This window comes from Brachycentrus maculatus, unplaced genomic scaffold, assembly GCF_059751285.1.
Source record: "Brachycentrus maculatus isolate JH-2025_06_01 unplaced genomic scaffold, ASM5975128v1 h1tg000172l, whole genome shotgun sequence".
NCBI classification, from domain to species: domain Eukaryota; kingdom Metazoa; phylum Arthropoda; class Insecta; order Trichoptera; family Brachycentridae; genus Brachycentrus; species Brachycentrus maculatus.
The window spans coordinates 257,772-283,555 of record NW_028280925.1 but is presented as its reverse complement, the minus strand read 5'-3'; the positions used below and the strand labels follow the sequence as shown (position 1 = coordinate 283,555).

Here is a 25,784-nt window from a genome sequence, read left to right as displayed (position 1 = left end):
CATTTGTACTGACATTTCTTGGTGGAATTGAATTTTAAACAAAACAACAACCATATGTTTTTTTTCACTTTTATTTTATTTGACCAGTGACCGGGTTTCGTCCTTACCAACATCATCAGAGTGGAGGGAAGTTAGACAAAGTTCAATGTTTTATACAAAACAAAGCAGGGGCTAAAAACCAAGATTTTATTTAATTTTTCTTATGAATGAATTGTAATTGAATTAATTTCAGAAGTGTATTAGAATAATAATTACATATAATTTTTTGACATCTCATCAAAGATGAAGAAGAATATGGAAGTCTGGGCATTTACGGGGCTGACAACCGTCATAAGCTGGTTTAAGTGATCACTTTACACACGTGTAACATTCTCCAATTCTACCCATTATTAACAATTTTTAACAGTATGACGGTCGTCAGCCTCGTAAATGCCCAGACTTCCATATTCTTCTTCATCTTTGATAAGATGTCAAAATAATATGAAAATAACTCCTGTAATTGGAGATAATCCAGATTTGTGAACAAGTATTTGGACACACTCAAAATGTTTTAATTACGGTAACGTTTTTAAGTAGGATTTTACCCTTTTCAAACCCTTACCATAACTTATATGTAGTTTTTATAAGTTTTTATTTATTACGAGTTTTATTTTCATCTTTAGATGGGAACATCCGTAGTTCTCGAAACTAGTCGTGTTTACATTAATAAGCTCAAAAGTGGTATTTCGTAAGCGTTTTATTTTAACATTTAAGCTGTCTTAGTTTTCTAAGGCCCCATGCTGTGATGTAGATATCGAACCGATATATTATTATTACCCATGTGCAAGAAATCCAATCAAGTTGATAGCCGTAAAAAGGTCGTATGCGTTCATTAGGATTAAAAGTTGGAAAACTTGTTTTAATCACTGTTGATTGGATAAGCTCCACCGGGCCTGGCCAATGGAAGTATGGGGTGGAGTCGTTCGGACTCACCGGGTGGAGAAAAATAATAAATAACAAATTAAAAATTACATTTCCAGAATGAATACCGGAATATTAACGGTAATTATCTTATTAAACTTCGTATCCGGTACATTCTATAAGTATGTAAACTTGTATGGATCTGGTACATGTATTAGTATGCAATTTTTAATTTGAACAGAATAAATATACAGTAAAGGGTTTGGAAATGATACCTTTTTTATTGAAACAATTATTTGTTTATTTATTAGTTTGGCGTTTAGTTTGTAGAACTCCATTTTAATTTATGTATTAATTTTTAAATCAATCACAGATTTTTTGAGACTCAAAAAAATCTGTTTGATTTAAAAATTAATACAATTATTTGTTAACTATGTATATACATATAAATATACTGTACTATATACTTCCATTTAAAATATCATAAACATAGTTTTAAAAAAAATTGCAGAGACCCACCAAGCCACCTTATGTGTCTTGTCGGTAGAGTTCTTTTTATACACGTTTTTTTATTTTATTGTTTTTAACCTAATAAACACACTGTTTTAACCTAATATACACATTGTTTTAACCTAATATACACACAAATAACGAAAGCCAAAATTATTTTTTAAAATTTTCTTACAATTAACTCTTGATCATGTACGCATTCCTTCATTCTCTCATTACCTCGTTTTGGTAAGTTTAAATTTTAATTATAATATTGGAGATATTTATGAAAAATATAATATTTATACACACGCTTGTGCGTTTGTGTATGTAGGTGTATATATTTGTTATCTCCCAAAGTAATCTAATGTTAAATTATCTATCTATCTAATAAAAATCGAAATTTATTTCATCTCAAAAAATTAGTGGATTTTAACTTACTTTTTAATTTAATATAAATTAGGGAGTTTTTGATTATTGGTAATGATCACCACGAATTCTTATAATTTTCGGTAAATATTATATATCAGCGAAAATTTTACAGACTAACATTCTTATATTTCTTATGCAAGCTGTCTTCAACCACTCGTTGCTATGGCTATCTGGTTAAATGGAAAAGAAATAAATAAATCGCGCACATTTATAATGTCAATAATTCAAAACTGCTTGTAAAGCAATGAAAATGTTAAAAATCTTAATGAAAAAACAATAATAAATAACTGACAGCAGCTATTTGCCATGAGTGATATTTAGTATTGCCTGTGTTGTTTTACGTTAAATAGATGGAGCTACCTATATGGTATGTTTTTCCAAAAAACATTTTTGTTATCCATGGTGTATGCTATAAAAACTCGCGCGTTGTATCAAAATTTCAGAGCAATTGGTGAATAATTTAAACAAACAAGCGAATACAATTTTATTTATATATATTTTCGATAATTACACAAATAAACCCCACGGAAAATCATGGAAAACTGTCTAAATCACCGCGTTAAGAATAAGCATAAAAATAAATAATGATTGCGAATGAAGAGTCAATCGAAGGTTTAATAATTGATAATGTGTTTCTGTGAAAATACGATTATACAAGTATATCTTATCGGAAATCAAACCTGAGATCTCACGAGTGGCAGCCAAACACGCCATCCGAATACACTACTGAGCCATCCAGAACTGTGTGTATGTCCTCACCAAAAAGTTCCATTTCCAATATTGCGCAAAAAACCTTTAAATGGAAATCTGTTCTATTTACTGTATTCTATCGAAGTCTTAAAGTTGCGTCAAAACGTCACTAATCCAGCGTTATTCAACCAAAATGAAATCATTAAATCGAACCAAAACGAATAAATTTTACAAGCTAGAACTCCTTATTACTCAAAATCATTTATAATGGAACTGTAACGTTTTGGTGAGGACCTACACATATATAACACATACATACGTGTATATATATGTATAATACACTTTTTATGTAAGGTTGCATCATGATTTAAGCTCGTCGTGTCAGAGTGTAAACGCCTCCCCCTCGCCGCGCCCCCCGCGCCCCCCGGCCCGCATGGCCCCCAACCCACAACCCGTACAATTTCATTATTGTTAGTCGAGAAGTTTCCCGCGCGCGGTTTAATTGCCCGCGTGTCTGCGGCCTTACGAACTAACTTCAAATTTGTCGCAAGATGGCCACCGGCATCGCGCGTTCCGTCTACAAGTCCCAATTAGCAATGACAACATTATATCTCCCAATCGTTGTTTGAATTGCGAACGATTTTTTGACATAATCTATGGTTTTTCCTAGTCAAAACACGTCCTTTTTTAGAGCCAAAATTGAAGTGCGCGCGCGTCGTTTGAATTGCGAACAATTATTAACATTTACTTGATTATTAACATTTATCTTATCTGTGGTTTTAAAACGTCAAATTGTTTATTCAAATCATGTTTAAATCTGTGAAGTGTCATTTGTAAGTGATAAGATATGAAAAATTGTATTTTTGAAACGTAAAATATATTACATACGGAATAATGAATTGTGCATATTATCAACAGCAAAGGGATGGACGCATACCTTACATCCCTTCAGGCAATATGTACACCTCTGAGGTTTGTATTTTATTTAAAAAATATTTTTTACTAGTCGTTAGGTAGGTACCTACCTACATTAATTGAGTGCAATGAAAATGATAGTCAACTGTTATTCTTCAAAATAATGATGGAACTTCTATCAACTTATTAATATTGAATAAAAATGCCAGTTACATCTTTTCCCTAATTGTTTTTCAAATTTTAGTTTTTGCGCGCAGTTTTTCGATCTAATAAATTTTTTTTAATAAAACAGTAATAAATAAATTCTTAATTTAAAAAAATATTATTTAAGAAAATAATAGTTATTATTTTAAGAGAAAAATTGTTTTCTAATGAAAATAGATTTTTAAAAAAAGCTGTAATTTGTTGATTTTTTCTAATAAATATTCATTCCAGAATCGATGAAATCCACACCTAATTACATGATTTTTTAAACCGCCCGTATCACATACGAACGTACGTGATACGCGCGGTTTTTCTTTACCATTTCGCGCTAACCCGTATGACCTACGCGCACGAGAAAAGATATCTGTTCCAAAAATATTTGATGCGTACCGGATACACTGACAAATTTTTGTCAGGTTTCATACCTGACAATATTTTGTGACAACAAACGTTGTGATCTTTTTGCTTGTTTATGAAAAATAAGCCTGAAAATAACCCGAAGGTAGGGTGGTTAATTGTTAGAAATTGTTCTATAGAAAAGACAGTTATTTTATTTATATATTTAACAATGTTTATGATAAATTTTATAAGTTATTTAATATTATTAATATGTATTTACAATAAGATTTTGATTTTTCAATTCCTATTATTAACACGTTCTCTAATCACCTGATTATTAGATGTCATATTTGCATCCTTAACATATTTTATTACTCTTACCAAAAATGTTATGTTTATTTTTCTTTCTTATTATTTTTTTCGTTATGTTAAGTTTCCTTTCTTACTCCATATTTTCTTTCCATTATATTTTGAACCCTCAGCGCTTTATGCGATAAAGTATAATTTAATTAAATTCATATTAATAGTTTTATGAATATTTATTTTACAACACTGCATTATTTATAAAAATACATATATTTAAACATTTGGCCAGTCAAAAAATATACTCAATATGAGAAAATTATACTTTAAAAATTTAAAATAAGAAATCAAGAAATAATCAAATGATCGAAGAAAGGAGAGTTAAACAAATTTATGAGGCGAATATGGTTGGTAATAAAAGCAGAGGAAAACTCGGCATGATCAAGTATTTCAAATACTGGAAAGCAGTCGGAATAATCGACGAGTTTGTATGTGATGATGTAAGAATGTGGAAGAGGCAACGATTGTGTGCAAAGACTGATTGGTGTGACGTTATTTTCTCTCTACCTATCCCCACGGAGAAGCGGCGTTGTAGTTAGTTATTTAGTTAAAAAACAAAGGAGTTCAGCACCCTTCTCATTTCTTAAGTCTTGCTGTATAAATACTTCCCGTTTTATCTATTTCAATTATATTAAGATTTACTTTATATTGAGTTTTAAAACAATATTTTAGCCCTATAATCTACGTTATTTACTTATAACCCTTATCCACACCCAATGATGCATAGGGCACTGCATCGAATTGACGCAGTGTTATCTTGATCATTACTTACATGAAGGCAAGATGATCACTCTTGTGCATCAGGAACCAGTCCAGGGTAATATTAAATAAATATTACAATTTAAAATCACTAATATTTATTTTCATCCCCCCTGGGAATCGAACCCGGGACCTCCAGCACGGCAGCTAAACACGCTGACCCCGAGGCGGACAAAAATAAAGAAAGAATGCAATTGAAATTAAGAAAGCATTATCGATAAATCGAGGTTCATACTTGTACTCTTAGAGTGTTGAGTTATTCATTGTAATTATACAAGTCACTGGGAATTGGTACGAGTAATCTCATTTTTAATATATATTTAAGTCTTCGTAATACATAAAAATATGGCCCAAATAATTAAAGTAAACCTAACTAGAACGATATGTCTTTATTATTTATTTTTTATCTTAAATTCGCCAGAAAAAATGTAACAGATGGTTTTCAGCCAACTGTCAAAAATCTGAAAAGGAATAAAGGTCGTTGGTAAAAAACGCACCCTTCTCCATTTTCTGTGCCAAAAAAAAACGGATAGTAATTTTGCTTAACTTACATAACATTTTTTGGTATTCGAATGATTACTGTTATTGTTATCAAATGACAAGTGGTATCGTTATTAAATTGTGTTATTTAAAAATTCTTTTTATCCTCCTGAAAAAAATTTGATATATTTTAATGATGTGATAATGCTTAAAAATATATAAATACATTTATGAAACACGTGTGAAGATTTAAAAAAAAAATGAATTGAAAATATTTAGTTTATGGAAAAATTATTAATAAGTTCAATGATTGCCCCAAAGTGTACGTTTGATTCTATGTATTTATTTTTTATCAAATACATAATTACAAAATTATAATTTACAATAATGTGTTCTCACTGTATTTTTCCGTTCCGAAGGCATATTTTACAATACTTATTTATAAAACTATTCGAAACGAAAATTGTTCAAATTGAAAATATAAAATTTGAAAGTATGATTTACAAATTCAATGAATGCAATATTATATTTGCCATACACATAATGTATATGATAAGTTTATAACTTCGTGATTTTAGCAGTGTATTTGTTTTTCATGTATTTATTTCACGGTGGATGTTACACCTGTGTTAAGTTTTGTGCATCACTTAAACCAGCCTAGTACGGGTCTTAAGCCCTATAAAATACCTCTTTTGTAGTTGTTAATCATGGGTAGAATTGATGAATGTTACACATGTATTAAATGATCACTGAAACCAGCCTATGACGGTCGTCATCCATATAAATGACTGACCCTGACTTCCATATTCTTCTTCATCTATATTGAGATGCTAATATTAAAAACTCCTAAGTGGACAAACCCAGTTTTGCAAACAAAGATTTGGACTCACTCAAAATATTGAGTTTAACAATTTAATACTTAAAAATAACTTACCGTACTTTTAATTATTTTATTTGCCAGTTACCCAGTGAAAGGATGTTTCTGCCAGTGTTAAGTCATATTTTTTTTTATTTATGAATAAAACAATAAATAAATATATATAATAATACATATTTTTTACTTTTGACGTTTTGTAAAACCAAATACAAATAAAATTGGACGTTTAACAAATCAAATCGGACGTTTAATTAATCAAATTGGACCTTCTTTTAAATTTTATAAAAATGTGTAGTTTTAGAAATATATTCATGTTAACACTACATATAGCGTCAGTGTAAATTTCTGCCAAAATCTATTATTGTAAGGATTGGCAAGTGCGTTAGCCGTCAAGCTGGCAAGCCTGCGCGGAGCGCAGTCATAGTCTGTGCGCGCGATGCGTACACAAGTTTTCAGACAATATTCTCAATACAACTTTGAATCTGAACGAATACTACTTTGGTTTAATAATAAGAACCAAATTATCGAATAAAAGCGTTATTCTGAATTAGATATATCGAGCAACAGTGGCAGAATAGGGCATTCAGAATAGGGCATCTCGCCCATATTGGTCCAGAGCTGGCGCCAGGTAGTAATTAGCGGGCCCGGGATAATTACAGGGTCCAGGGGGAACGGGCACGCCGGGATCGGAACGGGGAAGGGGAATATCCCGAATGCGCACAATAAGAGTTATGTTTTATGAGCCTGTGGGATATCGGGGATGAAGGAAATCGCGAAAAATTAACAGGCCCGAGTGATTAAAAATCGCTTGATTTATTCTCGTTTTACTATCTGCAAAACTAATTATCCCCTTTTTTATTTTTAACATATTTCATTTATTTAGCGCCCTTGACGGAATAAAGACCAACAATGGGGCTAGATATATAAATCTTTGATTGTCATTATTAGTATGTAATAACTAAAACGGAAACTGATTCAAGGGCGTGAGAAAATAATTCGGTGTCGGATCTCGTGGTTAGTATCGCGGACTTTTGAGTCAGAGTTTCTGGGTTAGAACCCACTCTACTACAATTTGGTACCTATTTTTAATGATGAGCCGCTTAGGTTCACAAAATTGGTATAAAATTTAAGTATTTTTGTGAATAATATAAACACAAATATTTTTGTGTTTCATAAACAAAATTATTTATTTTATCAGACACAGGATTATTTACCCTACGGATGGGTTAAAAAATAATGTTCAATGATGGGCAGAATTGTGAACGTTACACGAGTGTATAAAGTTATCGCTTAAGCCAGCCAAATACCAGGCCATAAGCCCTGGGTTGCTCGGACTTCCATCTTCTTTCATATAAAAAAGTACAATAGATATTTTATATCTATTGTACTTTTTTTTTATCTTTTGTACTATTTTTAAAATTTAGAATTAGCTTCACATACGGTGTTTGAAAATGATGCGGAATGCATCGAAACACGTGTCACAGTAGATTTTAAGAAATAGTAGTATTTACTAAGTAAAACATTAATTAAAAATTTAATATCAAGTTGAAAAACACCTATGATTTATATTATTTTTTGACATCTCATCAAAGATGAAGAAAAATATGGAAGTCTGAGCATATTCGGGGTTGACGATCGTCATAGGCTGGTTTAAGTGATCACTTTACTCACGTGTGACATTCACTAATTCTACCCATTATTGACAACCACACTATTCCAATTCTAGGAAGTTCTATATATATGAACCGATTTCGAAACGTTGTTCTTGAATCACTAGAACTTCACTACAGACATCTATTGATAGGATGAGATGAGACTACCATATTCTTCTTCATCTTTGATGAGATGTCAAAAAATATTTTGAAAAATAACTGCTATAATTTGAGATAATCCAGATCTGTAAACAAGTATTTGGACACACTCAAAATGTTGTACCTATGTTTAATTTTTCTCTTGTAACTCAGTTCAGTAGCAAATATTGATGTGGAAGTTATTTTTTACATTGAACTTTAAATTTACAAATGATCATAGTAATCTTAATAAAGGTAATGAGATCTATAAGCCAAGTTAACAAATATCTTATGTGCGTCCACTTCGAATAAATGATAAAAAGTAAAAAAATCTTTAAAAAATTCCTGGAAAAAGTGGATTTGTTTTTTTCGAATACGACAATTCAAAATGTTGTTTTTTTTAAATGTTATTTTGGTCTACAAGTATATTGTCTGGCCCACAGGAAATAACTAGGATTGACTGAAATAAAACACGCATTTGATTCTTCTTCAATCCCCCACGAACGCTCATTTTCGATATATCGCTCACTCCTTTCAAGAACGTCTTAAATAAAAAAACTTGATTTTTCAGGAAAACGTTTTTAAAGTTTAAAAAGAAATCACAATGTATTAAAAATAAACATCATGCCACTTATTGAACTTTTTACTGTGCAACAGATCTTTTTAGGTAAAACCTGAAGGTTTTTTCTCCATTTGAAAAATATTTAGTATATTTAAAAAAATAATTAAACAACACCTTTTCATCAAAATGCAAAAACAACATTTTCTGCCCTGTAGTGGGTAAATATTATGTTTAAAATATGCCGCTTTTGCTGGTATATAGTACATTTTCTGGGCATTCCGAAAACATGCACAACTGAAAATTGTCAATTTTTGATTTATGACGTTCTTGAAAGGAGTGAGCGATATGTATCCATATATTAAACACATCATCCTTTATCTTCACTCGGTATTTTTAATTTTAAAATTTATTTTTTAATAAAAATAATTATCATATAAGTCAGCCAAATATTACATCATCACGAGTACCTAAAGTATATGAAAATATTAAATAAAATACAATATTTCTTTTTTTTGCATTCATAAAAAAAAAAACAAAATTGATATTTCCATTCGGAATCCTTTTTAATAAAAAAATGGTTTTTTATTACGTATGTAATAATGTATGTAATAATAGTCTTGATGAAGAAGCGGTTAGCGTCGAAACCGGTAGACATAAAAATTAAGTTTTATTTTAATCTTATGTTTTTCTCATTTATTTCTTTTAAATATGCTTCTTATGCCTATTTATCATCCCTGTTTATGTTTTTTTTATATTTTGGCATCCATTACTTTTGGTTATTTAAAAAAATCTTTTTTGTTACTTTATTATTTGTATTCCAGTCTTGTTAACCTTAATCCTATGTCCCAAAATGAGAAATAGAAATCACTCATCGGGAATATTATATGTATAAGTATATATGACTTATGTATATAATATGTTTAAAAAAAAAAAAATTTTACAAATAAATTAAAAAGTTGCATTTTAACCATAAAATGGAAAATCATAAAGTTAGTCCTTCAAATGTAAACGAAACATATTGAATGTGCTATCTACTGCAAAAATTTCCAATCCCAGTAGGTAGGTACCTGGTAATACCTTCGCAGGTCGTAAACCCTTTAAATGTACCATATTACCATTGTATTAAAATATACTTCGTCTATGTTTAGTTTGTTAAATTTTAACATTTTTTGTATATTTTTTTTCCAGGTGAGTACCGAGGCAGATCGATTGATCAAAAAGGAGTCTTCCAAGATGGACGCTCAGAGGATCGAGACACAGGACTCGTTGAATTGGGTAAATCTATCCCCTAAACTCATCACCCTCAGACTTTTTTTCTGATCACTCTCTCGAATGAATAAAATACACAGATTTTCCACGTATTCCCTCTAATCACACGCGTTTCTTAGAAACTTATTTCAAGAACTTATCAGTGAATATGAAGCAGATATGCAACAAAAAAATCAAAATTGTGTGTCCAAATCCTTGTTCCCAGTATGTAAAATAATACGGTTAGAATCTTGCATACACTTGAGGCCAAACTTGCACTAATAAAACTCAGTTGGCTTCTGGCAATGCATAGAGCCGGTCGTCGGGTCACGCTTAGTTTTTTCATAATACATATTTTTTTAATTTTTGGAATATTTATTACAAAAATATATTTGTATTGTTTATATAACTCATTACCTTTCAATGACTCTTTTCTTTTCAAAACTGTATATTTATTTCGAAGAAAAACTGATTTTTTCAGTGCAAAACGGTGTTTTAAAAAATACGTCAAATGTTACTTGGCTTTAAAGAAAAATATGTTGCTATTTAACGAATACTAGGCCTTAAAATCTACGCTAAATAAGTAAGTAAGTAAAACCCTTATCCGCACCCCAATGGTGCATAGGGCACTGCGTCATATAAACGCAGTGTTATCTTGATCGTTTAGACATGAAGGAAAGGTGATCAACCCTCCGCTTCAACCTTGTACATAATAAGCATGGAAAATTATAAATGCAATTCCCATATAAAAAAAAAATATAAAAGAACCCTCCGCTTCAGGTACCAACCTGTCCAGGGTAATATTGAATAAATATTGCAGTGAAAAAATCAGTCATATTTATTTGACCCCCCTTGGCTCTAAATAAAGCTCACTTAAATCAATCATCGATGCAATTTGTCATTAATCTGAGCTGAGATCATTTTCTCCCTCCCGTCTCTTTTCCAGGTATTTTTACAATTGTGGGATTTTGTAATTGGAACAGTACATTTACTTATATTGTAATTTATCTTCTTCGTCTTAACCTAACGACATCTTCGATGGCGTATATTTCCATTATCTTGTTGTTCCTTATTCCGTCTCGTAGACTCTTGCCAGTTATGCTTCATAGAGTCTTCATTTCCGACACTGTAAGCGCGTTTTTTGTGACTACGGTGTCCACTCTGCTTTCGATCCCATATCGCTCACTCCTTTCAAGAACTTCATAAATCAAAAGTCGATAATTTTTACTTGTGCGTGTTTTCGGAATGTCCAGAAAATCTACTATATCCCAGCAAAAGAGGCATATTTTTAACTTAATATTTACCCGCTACAGGGCAGAAAATGTTGTTTTTGCATTTTGAAGAAAAGGTATTGTTTAATTATTATTTTAAATATATTTAATATTTTTTAAATGGAGAATAAACATTCAGGTTTTACCTTAAAAGATCTGTTGCACAGTAAAAAGTTCAATAAGTGGCTTGATATTTATTTTTAATACATTGTATTATATTCTTAAACTTTAAAAACGTTCTCCTGCAAAATCAAGTTTTTGATTTATAACTCTCTTGAAAGAAGTGAGCGATATGTCATGATGAGTCGCACACAAGTTTTGTAAAATTCCCAATAATTCCATTTTGTTAAATTCCCAAATAAAACATAATGAATCGGACGAAAATCTATTCCGGAATCACGTGTACAGAAGCACAATTCCCTTAGCACCGCAATACTTGGGCGGACAGGTCAGATTATTTACTTCAACGGGCGATTTCACGATTCGCAATCTGGAAATTATTATAATTTAATTTAAAATCACAATGTTGGCGGGGTAGACGCGAAGCCTGGGGCGCGGAGCCCCGTGCGGGCGGCCCCATTGTCTTAGGCCTCCCCCGCCGACCCTGGAGCGCCGCGGAACAATCGATACATTGTTCGTCAGATGTGATATGTGATTTTATTTTATATACGAGATGCTGTTTCATCCGCCGGGACGCGATCTGCGGACTCGAGGACCGAGTAGGAGGGAACGAAAGGACAAACTTTTTGGATTTTATTTTGGCTACAGACGAAGATCGTCGACCGACTGAAAACGCTGTTTATATCAGTTGAATTGGTTGATAGACGATTCACGCTTCGATAGGCTATAACAACTGCTATGGGCAAAGTGATCTTACCATCTCGCAACCAGCGGAATAAATTTAGTGAGCGTGTCTTTGCTGTTGTGGGACTGATGGTATGGAATGCTCTTCCACTAGTAGTAATAATCGGTGAGAGTGAGAGGGTTTTAAGACATAAAGTGATAACCCATTTGTTTGCTAAATCATCTCCACAATCTTCTTTTCCGTTATGAAATCAAAATGAAACGCTTTATAAATAACCTAAAATTATTATTTTTATATTTTGTATATTAAAAGCGTCGTTTACTTTGTGGTGTGATAATACAACACTCTCCTTATCATTCATCGTTCACATTGTGAAAAAAATGTGTTATTACACAAAGTGAACGTTGAATGATAAGGAAAGTGTTTTATTATTTTTATTTTTATTTCTTTTTGGGAAATCCATTTCGAAAAAATTACAGCAATTGATACCTTTTTCACTTTTTTTATTTCTGTATTTTAAACTATGTATAATTAAATACGTATAGAAAACTTTCTACAATCTAACGGCTCTTAATAACTTTAGCAGAACTAGAGACATAAAAATAAATTAGTTAATTATTTTAATTTCGCACACACACAATATAAACGCGATACATACAATCAAATTATAAAAAATAATACCTATCGAGATAAATATCGCCACTGCTGCCGACGGAATATTCTTACATAAGATTTTTTAACCAACTAACTGCCGAATTAAAAAAAAAATCCTTGGGGACACAAATTTTTATTGTTGGTTTGTTTTGAAAATACGCCAGAAAAATTCAGTATATTTTTTTCTCCGTTTTTAGTCCGCGAGTTACATGCAACTCACGGAACTATTAAATTAAATTAAACTTAATACGAATCCGGTTGGAGAAAAAATGTATTAATAAAAAAAGTAGTTCAAAACTCAAATCATCTCACATCAAAGATGAAGAAGAATATGGAAGTCTGGGCATTTACGGGGCTGACGACCGTCATATGCTGGTTTAAGTGATCACTTTACACACGTATAACATTCACCAATTCTACCCATTATTGACAACCACACTACTAAATGCCCCGTAAATGCCCAGACTTCCATATTTTTCTTCATCTTCGATGAGATGCCAAAAAATAATATGAAAATAACTCCCGTAATTGGAGATAATCCAGATTTTGTGAACAAGTATTTGGACACACTCAAAATGTTGTAAAACTAAGTTGTTTTATTTTGTAAAGTTGATAAAATGTGACACAAAGTATCTGCGAAAAACATTTAACAAAAATGAGTTGAATATAACTCACATGGCTTTCGACGTGTTAAAGATTCTCGACAGCGTTCGGTTCTCTCATTTCTCGTTGCACTTTCGATTGAACACAATAACGAATAAAATCGTAATAAGCAGCGTATCTATTGATTATTTATTGATATGCGTCCGGACTATTAAATGTAAGTACACGTATGGGTCTAGTTATGCCCGCAATGGAATTATATTCACACTTCGAGTAGAATGTTTCCGAATGTTGCCATCAGAATTATTGGTAATGCCTGACCGCAGAGCCATCGTGTTTAATGTATAGATCGAAAAAACGCGAGTTGTAAATGATCACCGATTTTTCGTATTTCTTAAGGAAATATTTTTAAATTTTTGTTTACTTTTTCAATTTATTATAATTGCCTAGTATTGTTCTAATTTGAAGATTATACGTATTTTTAAAAATTAATTTTCAATAATTTGAATTAAACATCATAAGTTCATGAGGGGTAGCATTGTTTGCATGCTGTGGTAGTGATTGTCCTGACGAAGAGACGGGTACGTCTCGAAACCGGTGGACATAAAAATCTCGGTGAGTGGTTATAAACTGATATTACTCACATTCTTGTAAAAAAAATAAATAAGTAAAAATGACTAACCACAAAGTAAATGCTTTAAATATTAAATATATTTATTATGATGTAATTTATTTTTTGCACCGTTTTTGCATTGAAAAAATTAGTTTTTTTTTATGAAATAATTATATGGTTTTGAAAAGAAAAGAGTTATCGAAAGGTAAGGAGATTAAAAAATTATAAAAATATTTTATCTATGTACTCGCATATTCTAAAAAACAAAAAAAAAATCAATATAGATTCTTTAAAAAAATTGGGCGTGAATAGACATGTGACCTCTCCGGTGGGCTCCGGTAGAATGAATTCTGTTTTTGTGAATATCCCCTTAAACTACAGATGTATTTTTTCGTATGGCTTTCATCACCGCTCGTATGAGAAAGTAAAATCGACGTACTCGGACGAATCCAATAAAACCAATGACATAATTCGATAATACATGACCGTTTGGGCCCGGATCGGACTCGAACGGAGAAAATATTTGGACGATTACGTTACCCTTACGGCCACGTAATTATTGTAATAATATAATCACGTTCATTTCTGATATGATAAAAAACACGTGATTTTCTTAGATCTCCACATTGTGCTTAGTCGCCATGATACCGGCCGTTTTTTCTGATTCAATTAACACTTGTAGTCGCTATCGATACTTAATTTTTTTTCAACATAATAAGTAGTACTGTAAAAGATTTGTCCGCCTACACAGTGTAGTGGTCAGGTTGTTTAGCACTTTTGGGCGAGGTCACGGTTTCGATTCCCGATCGGGTCAACATTTCAGGGTGTTTTTTTTTAGAGGTGTACAAATTCAAAATGAAAAAAAAAACGCATTCAAATAATGTTAGCGCATGAATGAAGTGTAATGACGTGGAATATAAGAGGACGTATGGATGGAAAAATTAATGAACTGTGTGAAGTGATGAAAAGTATTTATACTTATTATGTGTGATTGAAAGCTAGAAATAAGGAAATGGGTCGTTGGAGCGCGACGGCTCCTTGATTCTCTGGTCTGGACTCCCTGAGTCAGATAGAGCTTGTCAAGGCTTTGCCGTGTTTCTATCAAAAATGCAAAAAAAAAACGAACTACAAAAAAAATTCCTTATTGTATTTTGAGTTTGGACAGCCGAACTAACCAACCATCATGCCGCTTCACCGCAGAGGTAGGCAGAGATAATATAACGCCATCTACCTTTGCAAACAATCTTCGCCTCCTCCATATTCTTGCAACTCCTCACACATACCCGCCGATTATTTCTACTCCTGACCTGACCACCTTCAAGTAATACTATCAACATTTTGAGTTGTTTGGGTTTTTACGTCAACAATACTGTATTTCATATCCCCAATAAATAATTGTCGTGTGAGCCATTTTCATTGAAACAATGGATTCTGTTGTTATAACCTGTCTCCTTTGTATATTAAACTGTGTTCCTACAATGTAAGAACATGATACTACAACACCAAACAATTTTTTTTAGGGTTACCACTATATATTACAATTACCGCAATACAATATTTATTACATTGGCACGTGGAATATTGTGGATGAGTATCATCGTTGAACAACAAACTAGACAAAAATATCGAAATCTTATATGTAGTACACAACCATGATAAACGATTTACACACAACGAAGGTTTGATAGTCCCTAGAATTAACAGTAAATATGGGAGTCGAACACTGCAATATATCGTTCCGAACATTTTTAATTTGTTGCCGACGGATGTTAGGGGTCAATATAAAATATGGAACAAAGGCAAAATAAAGGAATGGGTGTATGATCAATACTTAATTTCATGAAAATTGTAAAATGTTTATATTCTTTATTTTTCTCTCTTTTTGTGTGTATATTAGGTTAAAATGGTTAATAACAAAAAAAAAGTATTAAAAAAGAACTCCACAGACAAGACATACAAGGTGGCTTGGTGCGTCTCTGCAATTAAAAAAAATATATGTTTAATATTGTGATTTAAATAAATGTACACAATTTATGTTAATAAAAAATCGATTTAAGTTTTATACTGACATTGCCTGGTGGAACTGGATTTTAAGTGTAAGTATATACTTAGTTGTTGTTTTATTACTTAAAATTTAGTTCCACTTAAAAATGTCAGCACAAAACTTAAATCTAATAATATTTATACGTCGAAATATTTTTTGGCATAACTTATGACGTTACACCGCTTAAAACAAAAAATGATAATGTAAAACTTGGAAAAAACCCGCATAATTATTCTCTTTATCTTAAATTCTCTTATTTGTCAATGTTTTAATTTTTTTCGTTAAATATAATTGTACCCCGTTCTGTATTGTCAGGTTAGCTTTCGCTGATATGATTTTTTTATTTACAATATGTACGTTTATTGTTTATTCTTATTTCATCATACATACAATTAAAAATTACAGTAATGTTCCCTCACAGAGTTTTCCCGTGTCGAGGGCACATTTTGCATTTTTAAAATTACAATACATGAAAGAAATTTCTGTTTGACATGCAATCAAATACGTCATGGCCGAATAACGCGACCTTTTTCAGATCTGTCTATTTATGAATAGCTCTCTTATATTTAGTTTTTTTAATTATGATTTTATGGTTTACAACTTTATTGCACAGTAATCAAAGTTCTTCAGAGCAAAAGATGTATGTGTTGTATTTTTAATAAACAAATAAACAAAAATTAGAAAGGTGTCGGTCACGAGGTTAGTGTCGCGGACTCTTAAGTAAGAGTTTCTCGGTTCGAACCACGCTACCACAATTTGATACCTTTTTCTAATAATGAACCGCTTAGGCTCACAAAAATAGTATGAAATTGAAATATTTGTGTTAATAATAAAAACAAAAATATTTCTTTAATTATTTAAAAAAAAAAAAAGGCCAAAGTTTTTTTGGGATTCTTATTTGTCTGATTCGTCGACAAATTGATATTTTTTTAAATGTAATAAATAATTTTTCCCGGACCATGATTTTTTAGGATCGTTCTTTTTGGCAGCCCTGGTCAACCGATGCGTTTCAATGGAGTACTTGCCTTAAATACGTTTTATCTCGGTACGATATCGTTAGTTGACTTTCATGTACCATTCTAGTTGAAGTGTTACCTACTCGGTGGGCTCAACACAATGCCCCGGTAAAGGTCAAGTGCGACTGCGGGTCTGTATTCACAGTCGGCAAAGAACGCCTATTCAGCACCTACCCCTTAACTAAATTTATAAATTTATATTTTGTACCGACGTTTGTTAGAGGAAATGCATTTTATATAATAAAACAACATCTTTATAGTTTTTACCGCTTTTATTTCAAATATTTTTTATTAAAATAAGAGGATAACGCTGTATACAACAGTTGTTCTTTTTATTATTATATTTCATTAAAATATAAGTAAATATATTTGAGAATATTTATGTTTTACTTGGTAAATACCACTATTTTCATAAATCTATTATGATACGTGTTTCAAAGCATTCCGTATCATTTTCAAACACCGTACAAAAATAATGCGGAATGCGTCGAAACAAGTGACATAATAGATTTTAACGTATGTATAGTGGTATTCATCAAGTAAAACTTAAATTAAAAATACAAATTTATTACTACAAAAAAGCATATTTTAATTTAATTAAGATTTTTGAATGAGATACAATATTTACCTATTGATGAAATTTCTGGTGAACTCATAGGTAATTTTTATTTATCTTTCCAAAAAAAGTGAGGAAAAATGAACTCTGAATAAGGGGATGGGTTTTAATATCACGTCCAATACAAAGGTCGTCGGTTCGGAACCAGGAAACGAATTCCATTGAGGCCCTACCTATTGTCAGAACGCCTCGAATTATCAACGCTATTCAAATATTGTTGTTATTATGAAATTTTACTCAGAATTTTTCATTTTTAAAGGCATGAGTTTACACAATTCAATGATCCTGAGTTAGCAATGAACTTACTTAGGTGTATGATTTTAGGTCTCTTGTGAGATTATATGGGTTATGAATTTACTACTACTGACTTAGTTGTATGAATTTTGGTCTCTTTTGAGATTATATGGGTTATGAGGTTACTACTTACTTCGTTGTATGATTTTAGGTCTTTTGTGAGATTACATGGGTTATGAATTTACTACTACTGACTTAGTTGTATGAATTTTGGTCTCTTTTGAGATTATATGGGTTATAAATTTACTACTACTGACTTAGTTGTATGAATTTTGGTTTCTTTTGAGATGATATGGGTTATGAATTTACTTCTTACTTAGTTGATTTTAGGTCTCTTGTGAGATCATGCGGTTTATGAGTTTACTACTTACTTAGTTGTATATTAGTTGCTTTTGTGAAAATATATATATAAAAATATAACAATATTAAAAATTAATTTTTGGTCAAAGAATATAGGAAAATTCATGGGATTCCAATACTGGGTTATCCCGGAAATAGTCCTGATCTGAAACCTATCGAGAATTTGTGGCATAAAATGGCAATCGAAATAAATAAACAAGCCTTCGTCAAAGGAAAACCTCAAAAACATCATCAAAAAGGTGCGGTTTGAAATTTTTCCCTAGACTACATAAAAAAATTTGGAAAAATCCATGCCAAACGGATTGAAGTAAGTATAAAAAAAGAAGAAACAACTAGGTACTAGTTTTGTTGGTTTTTGATAATTGTAAGTGTTATGTACCTATTTAAATTTATTTGAAATAAATTTTAAAATTTTACTATGGATTTCTACTCACTACATTTCGCTTCACCTTAGATGGCACCTCACACACCCTTCAACCCTTACCACCCCCTTCCATCGCGTGTGTAGCCCCACAAGGCGCCTGCTTAACTAAAAAATAGCCCCTGAGATTTTCCTTGGGCGAGCCTCTCCCATTTTTACGATGCGATCATTTAATCTGATGCCATTACACAAAAATTCGATTAAGCTTTAATGGAATTAGATCCTCCCTGAAGTGAGTAATGGCCAGTAACGTGTATCGCTGATACGGTGGCATATACATAACATACGTGTATTTTTTTTTAGTTTTCCACATATCGCTCACTCCTTTCAACAACGTCAGACATCGACGTCAAAAATCGTCAATTTTCAGTTATGCATGTTTTCGGAATGCCCAAAAAATGTACTATATTCAAGCAAAAGCGGCATATTTTTAACTTGATATTTACCAGCTACAGGGCAGGAAGTGTTGTTTTTGCATTTTGAAGAAAAGGTATTATTGAATTTTTTTTTACATATACTAAATATTTTTCAAATGGAGAAAAAACATTCAGGTTTTAAAGAAAAAGATCTGTTGCAAAGTAAAAAGTACAATAAGTGGCTTGATATTCATTTTTAATACATTTTATTATATTTTCAAACATAAAAAAACGGTCTCCTGAAAAATCAAGTTTTTTGCTATATGACGTTGTTGAAAGGAGTGAGCAATATGCCCTTCCTTCCTTCAAACCCTTATCCACGCCCCAGTGGTGCATAGGGCACTGCATTATATAAACGCAGTGTTATCTTGATCGTTAACACATGAAGGAAAGGTGGTCAGCCCTCCGCTTCAGGTACCAACCAGTACATGGTAATATTGAATAAATATTAGAGTGAAAAAATATAAATGTATGTCTATGATAATTGCACTCCAATTTGAAATCACAAGTATTACAATCTTCTTCTTCTTAGCATTATTTTTTGACGTCTCAACATAGATGCAGAAGTCTTACACAGTTTAACACAGAATTAGTCACGTTTTGTTTCAAATTTATATTAAGATTTCGATAGAATACCTACAGTGAGCAGAACAGATTTGCATTTAAAGGGTTTTTTGTGCAATATTGGAATGTAACTTTTTGGTGAGGACCTCCACAAATTAATACAATTTAATTAGTGGTCTTATACGAGTGTATAATTTTTCAATATTATTTATATTTAAAGTGTATAATTTTATAAATATAAATTTATTATAATTTTTTATTTTATATTTTTTTTTACTAAAATATTAGTAATATTAGTATTATATTTAATCACTGCCTTCATTTTTTTCTGTTCAAGAGTAAATTAAATACTATCGTTAAAGGTGTATAAATTTAAAAACGAAGTTAGTTGCTGTTGTTGAAGTAAATTTTAAAAGTTTTTATATGATTTTTTTTCATTCAAACCCTTATCCGCACCCCAATGGTGCATAGGGCACTGCATAAACACAGTGTTATCTTGATCATTAACACATGAAGGAAAGGTGATCAGCCCTCCGCTTCAGGTACCAGTCCAGGGGTAATATTAAATAAATATTAGAGTTAAAAAAATCACTTATATTTATTTGACCCTCCCTGGGAATCGAACCCGGGCCCCACAGTACAGTAGCCGAGCGTGCTGACCATTACACTACGGAGGCGGACAAGTTTTTGGTATGTGGTTAAATACTAATATTATTAACATTTTTGTAAAAAAAAGTTAATTTTTACAACATTTTGAGTGTGTCCAAATACTTGTTCACAAAATCTGGATTATCTCCAATAACAGGAGTTATTTTCATATTATTTTTGACATCTCATCAAAGATGAAGAAGAATATGGAAGTCTGGGCATTTACGGGGCTGACGACCGTCATAGGCTGGTTTAAGTGATCACTTTACACACGTGTAACATTCACCAATTCTACCCATTATTGACAACCACACTACTCAAATTCTTGGAAGTTCTATATATATGAACCAATTTAGAAACCTTGTTCTTGAATCATATGGACCTCACATACTAATATAAGAGTTTCAGCTTAATAAAAAGCTTCTTTACATCTCACCAATAGATGTCTCTAGTGAAGTTCTAGTGATTCAAGAACAAGGTTTCTAAATTGGTTCATATATATAGAACTTCCAAGAATTTGAGTAGTGTGGTTGTCAATAATGGGTAGAATTGGTGAATGTTACACGTGTGTAAAGTGATCACTTAAACTAGCCTATGACGGTCGTCAGCCCCGTAAATGCCCAGACTTCCATATTCTTCTTCATCTTTGATGAGATGTCAAAAATAATATGAAGTTAATTTTTAATCATTTTCTGAAACTCTTTGAATATGAGCGAGAGTGAAGTTTTTACCTTACCGAGACTTGTGCCAGTTCACGATTTTCTAACATCGCAATATTGTTTTGACTGTTGCGTCACAAAGAACTGAACAAAACCTATTAAAGTTTATTGTGTTATGAAGACGCCTCTCAGAAATTACCGTTCCTGACACTAAAACCCGCTCGTTACTTTCAATATTCGGGCATTATCATTCAATATTATTTCACAAATGCTTTTTATCTCGCCATCGAATCGATTAGTCTGAGGAGGTCGCATTGTATGCAAATCAGCCGGGGTCGGCGGGACAATGACGAAAACAATTTGTGAGAATTGAACAGATTTTTTTCGGCGTTGGATATCATCGCCACGATGACAGTTTACGCCACAAAGGAGACGAGATGACTTGCAGCATCTCGTGATGGATCGTACAGCGGACACGAGCCACGGCCAGATAAACACGAATATATTACATGCACCAGTGTTTCCCAATCGGTGGTGCGTGTACAGAGAATTAATTAAGGTGGGGACTGAACGGAGCATTTCGTCGTAACGTAACGTTGTAACGTCGTTCGCGGCGAGCATCCGACTTTGGATGGAGCACTCGGAACGTTGTACTGACTATACGAATGCTCGCATGCATCGTAACGTGTTACGTTACGACGAAATGACTCCGGTCAGTCCCCACCTTTTCGTTTGAAAATACCACAACTAGGTGAAACAATTGTCACAATATTAATTTTTTATGTGTTTTTGCTAATTAAGTACAACTTAGTACCTAGACTAAAAAAATTGTGCTTGATTTAAAATTAATACATAAAATAGGCAGTAGTTTTTTTTTTAGATGGGAAATGCATTTATTATATATCTTGCTTATTATGTACAAGGTTTATAGACCATTAAACGAATTTTTGTTTCATCTAACTAAAAAAATATGTTCTCATTTGAATCGGTTTTGGGAACAGGAGGGATATAGTGTGGGCCAATCAGGAACTTATCAGCATTTGCTCATTACAGGCAATAGGGGTAGGTAGTAAGGTAACCTGGTATCACTTACTAGAATAGGCAGTAGAGGTAGGTACTGAGGTAAGCTAGGTACTACTTAGTAAGGTAGGATAAGTAGATACTAGTTGCGTTTTTATATGTCACGCGAGTAAGTTAGGATAGGCACTGTTTTTTTGCCTATGTGGAATGCACGCCCCTGCGTGTACTCTCAGGCATGCGGTAAGTTGCGTCAACACATTTGTGAAAGAAGTTTGAATCCTTATTTTACAGTGAATTTCAATTTGATATTCTATCCTTTGCTTTCAATGTCCCTGTCACTGCCAATGCAAATAAATACAAGTTAATACGAAATTGTATCAAGGGCCATGCGCGGCAATCTCTTCACTTACAAACTGACTAGTTATCACGCCTTTTCCCCACACCCGAGTTTGAGGTCTTTCTTGAAGTGGTGCGCAGGAAAAAATAATTGGGAACCACTGATATATATACCTACCATTATCGATGTTTTAGGTAGGTATCTCTTTAGCCATAGACACGTTTTCTAACAAGTGCTATACCATCTGCATTTCAAGTATCATCTACATACAAAATCTCAAAACCTGAGTTGTTTTTCATACGGAAGTTAACATTTTAACGTAGTACCTACATATAGTGTCTGCCGCCTCCATAGTGTAATGGTCAGCACGCTTGGCTACCGTACTGGAGGTCCCGGGTTCGATTCCCAGGGGGGGTAAAATAAATGAATGTGATTTTTTCACCCTTATATTTATTCAATATTACCTTGGACTGGTACCGGAAGCGGAGGGCTGATCACCTTTCCTTCATGTGTTAACGATCAAGAAAACACTGCGTTTATATGATGCAGTACCCTATGATCCATTGGGGTGCGGATAAGGGTATGAATTGAATGAACCTACAGATAACGTTGACTTTTTCCTATTATCTATACAAATATGTAAATATTTTTTGTTCGAAATCTTAAAACTTCTAAAGCTATTTACCGATTCCTTTTAAATTTTTACGAGAAATTCCATTTGAAAACACGCGTGTTGTTTCATCCTTTTCCATTCAACCAGACTGAGCCACAGTGACGTATATATGATATACATATGTTCGAATGGTGAAATAAAGAAATAATGCAAGACTGAGATAAGCACCGTCGATAGAATTAGGAAAGGTTGAGATGGTTTGGGGGACGAGTGAAAAAAAATGAGGTGAATGTGGTTGGTAATAGAAGCAGAGAATGACCGAGGAAAACTTGACATGCTCAAGTATTTCAAATACTTGAAAGCGGTCAGGTCAGGAGTCTTAATAATCGTCGGGTTTGTATGAGGAGATGCATGAATATGAGAGAGGTGAAGATTATTTGCAAGATAGAGTGGTGTGGCGTTTTATTTCCTCTGCCTACCCGTGCGAGGTAGCGGCGTGATGGTTAGTCAGTAAGTTAGTTGGTTTTTAGTGTATGTTGTTTATTAGGTCCGAATTAATTCGAAAAATATTTTCATGTAAATAGAATCATCATTTCGAATAAACATATATATTTATATTTATATATGTGTGTATGTATGTTTGTGTGTGTGTAAATGTAGGTTCATCCAGGAACTTCCACGTCACACATCTCCTTTAGAGACGTTGGTTTCTCCCTCAATATTAATTCTTGGCCCGGCGTCTGCACGGTATTTCTGGAGAGCATGCGGTTTCAATAATATTATGACTGGGGTGAAACTGAAGAGCGCTCGTGGGCGGCTTTGGGCCGCATTTGGGCGGCACGGGGCGGCACGGGGCGGCTCTGGGCGGGTCTGGGCGGCTCAGGGCGGCACGAGGGCGGCCCTGGGCGGCACGTGTCGGTATGCCGGGTGTCAGAGATGCTTCGGGCTTCTGATATCACTGCCAGAACGGTAGACACTTATTATTTAGTTGTTAATTTGTAGTCGTAAAAGGTCGTAGAAACGACCTTTTACGACTACAAATTAACAACGCAAAACATTCTCGTTTATTGTATCTTCTTTTAATGTTTTAGCTTACATATGCTGTTGTTAACACAAATAAATAAAACCAATAATAATAAAAAAATGACTCAAGATAACCATTTTATCTGAAGACTGACATTTTAATGCCCAGATATTGATTTATTTATATATATGTATATATATATATATGTATATATATATATATATATATATATATACATATATATATATATATATATATATATATATATATATATATATATATATATATATATATATATATATATATATATATATATATATATATATATGTATATAAATATATGTATATATATATATATATATATATATATGTATATAAATATATGTATATATATATATATATATATATATATATATATATATATATATATATATATATATATATATATATATATATATATATATATATATATATATATGTATATATATATATATATATATATATATATATATATATATATGTATATATATATATATATATATATATATATATACACATATATATATATATATATATATATATATATATATATATATATATATATATATATATATATATATATATATATATATATATATATATATATATATATATATATATATATATATGTGTATATAAATAAATATACAAATACATTTATCATCAATAATATTTGACAAAAAACATACCAAAGTATTTGTGTAAATATTACGTATATTACATTATTTATGACATCTCAACATAGATGATGATGAATATGGAAGTTTGGCCATTTACAGGGCTTATGACTATCATAAACTGGTTTAAGAAATCACTTTATTCACGTGTAACATTCACCATTTGATGTGGTTGTACCACACTACTCAAATTCTTGAAATATACAGATGTATTGATCAAACTCGTAATACAGTAGGTACGCGCGAGTTCACTGGAGACAATAATTACCAAAAATCGTCATTATATTCTCTTCATAGATGTCAACGGTAGCTGATTAGTAAGGTTAGGTTAGGTTGAGTTTTTAATTTATTTTTTATTTTTAAAACGATCGCTATTTTTTCTGCAAAAATGTTTACAGTGGTAGTCTAGTGAAGAGTCTACGATGATATAATTAACATGTAACTTTGTTTTAAAATCACTCTAAATATTTTATTATAACTAAATTATATTGTCTACCGGTTTCGAAGGTAACCGCTTCTTTATCAAGACTGATTAATACTACTTTTTTAGTATTGATTACTTTTCAGTATTTATCAGTCTTTATAAAGAAGCGGTTAGCTTCGAAACCAGTAGACATTTTAATTAAGTTATAATAAAATATTTAGAGTGATTTTAAAACAAAGTTACTTTTTAATTATAAAATGGAAAATCACAAAGTTAGAGCTTCAAATATTAATTATAGTCCAAGATGAGTTCGTTGCAAATATGTAGAAATACCAAAATGTATAATCTGCATTAAAAAAATGCTAAATCATAACTCGGACAAGCTCCTACTGCAATACCTACTGCACAAATCTTCTGAAATATCCGTTAGCTGATTTTGACTGTATCAAATCGTACGACGCTAACTCAGCTATTAGCGAAATTGAGTTAGAGCAAAAATCAACTAAATCATTCGATATACGATATTTTCCGTAGCAAAAACGGTATATCTAGCCGTCTAGCCAGAGAACTATTAGTATTTATTATCTACCATTATAAATAATAAATATTCCCGATGAT

At 32.0% G+C, this 25,784-nt stretch overlaps 1 protein-coding gene across 2 annotated transcripts in view; it reads left to right on the top strand.

Annotated features, from left to right (window-relative positions):
- Window positions 1-3,005: 3,005 nt before the first annotated feature.
- Window positions 3,006-25,784, top strand: part of Sp1 (transcription factor Sp8) — an 82,744-nt gene continuing 59,965 nt past the window's right edge. Inside the window, exons 1-2 of one of the 2 annotated variants that reach the window (XM_088262027.1) lie at window positions 3,006-3,483; window positions 9,989-10,075. In XM_088262027.1, the coding sequence (XP_088118153.1) occupies window positions 3,406-3,483; window positions 9,989-10,075 (165 nt within the window). In that variant the 5' untranslated portion in view covers window positions 3,006-3,405. The remainder of the gene's footprint in view (window positions 3,484-9,988; window positions 10,076-25,784) is intronic. The other variant, XM_088262028.1, reaches the window with a different exon arrangement.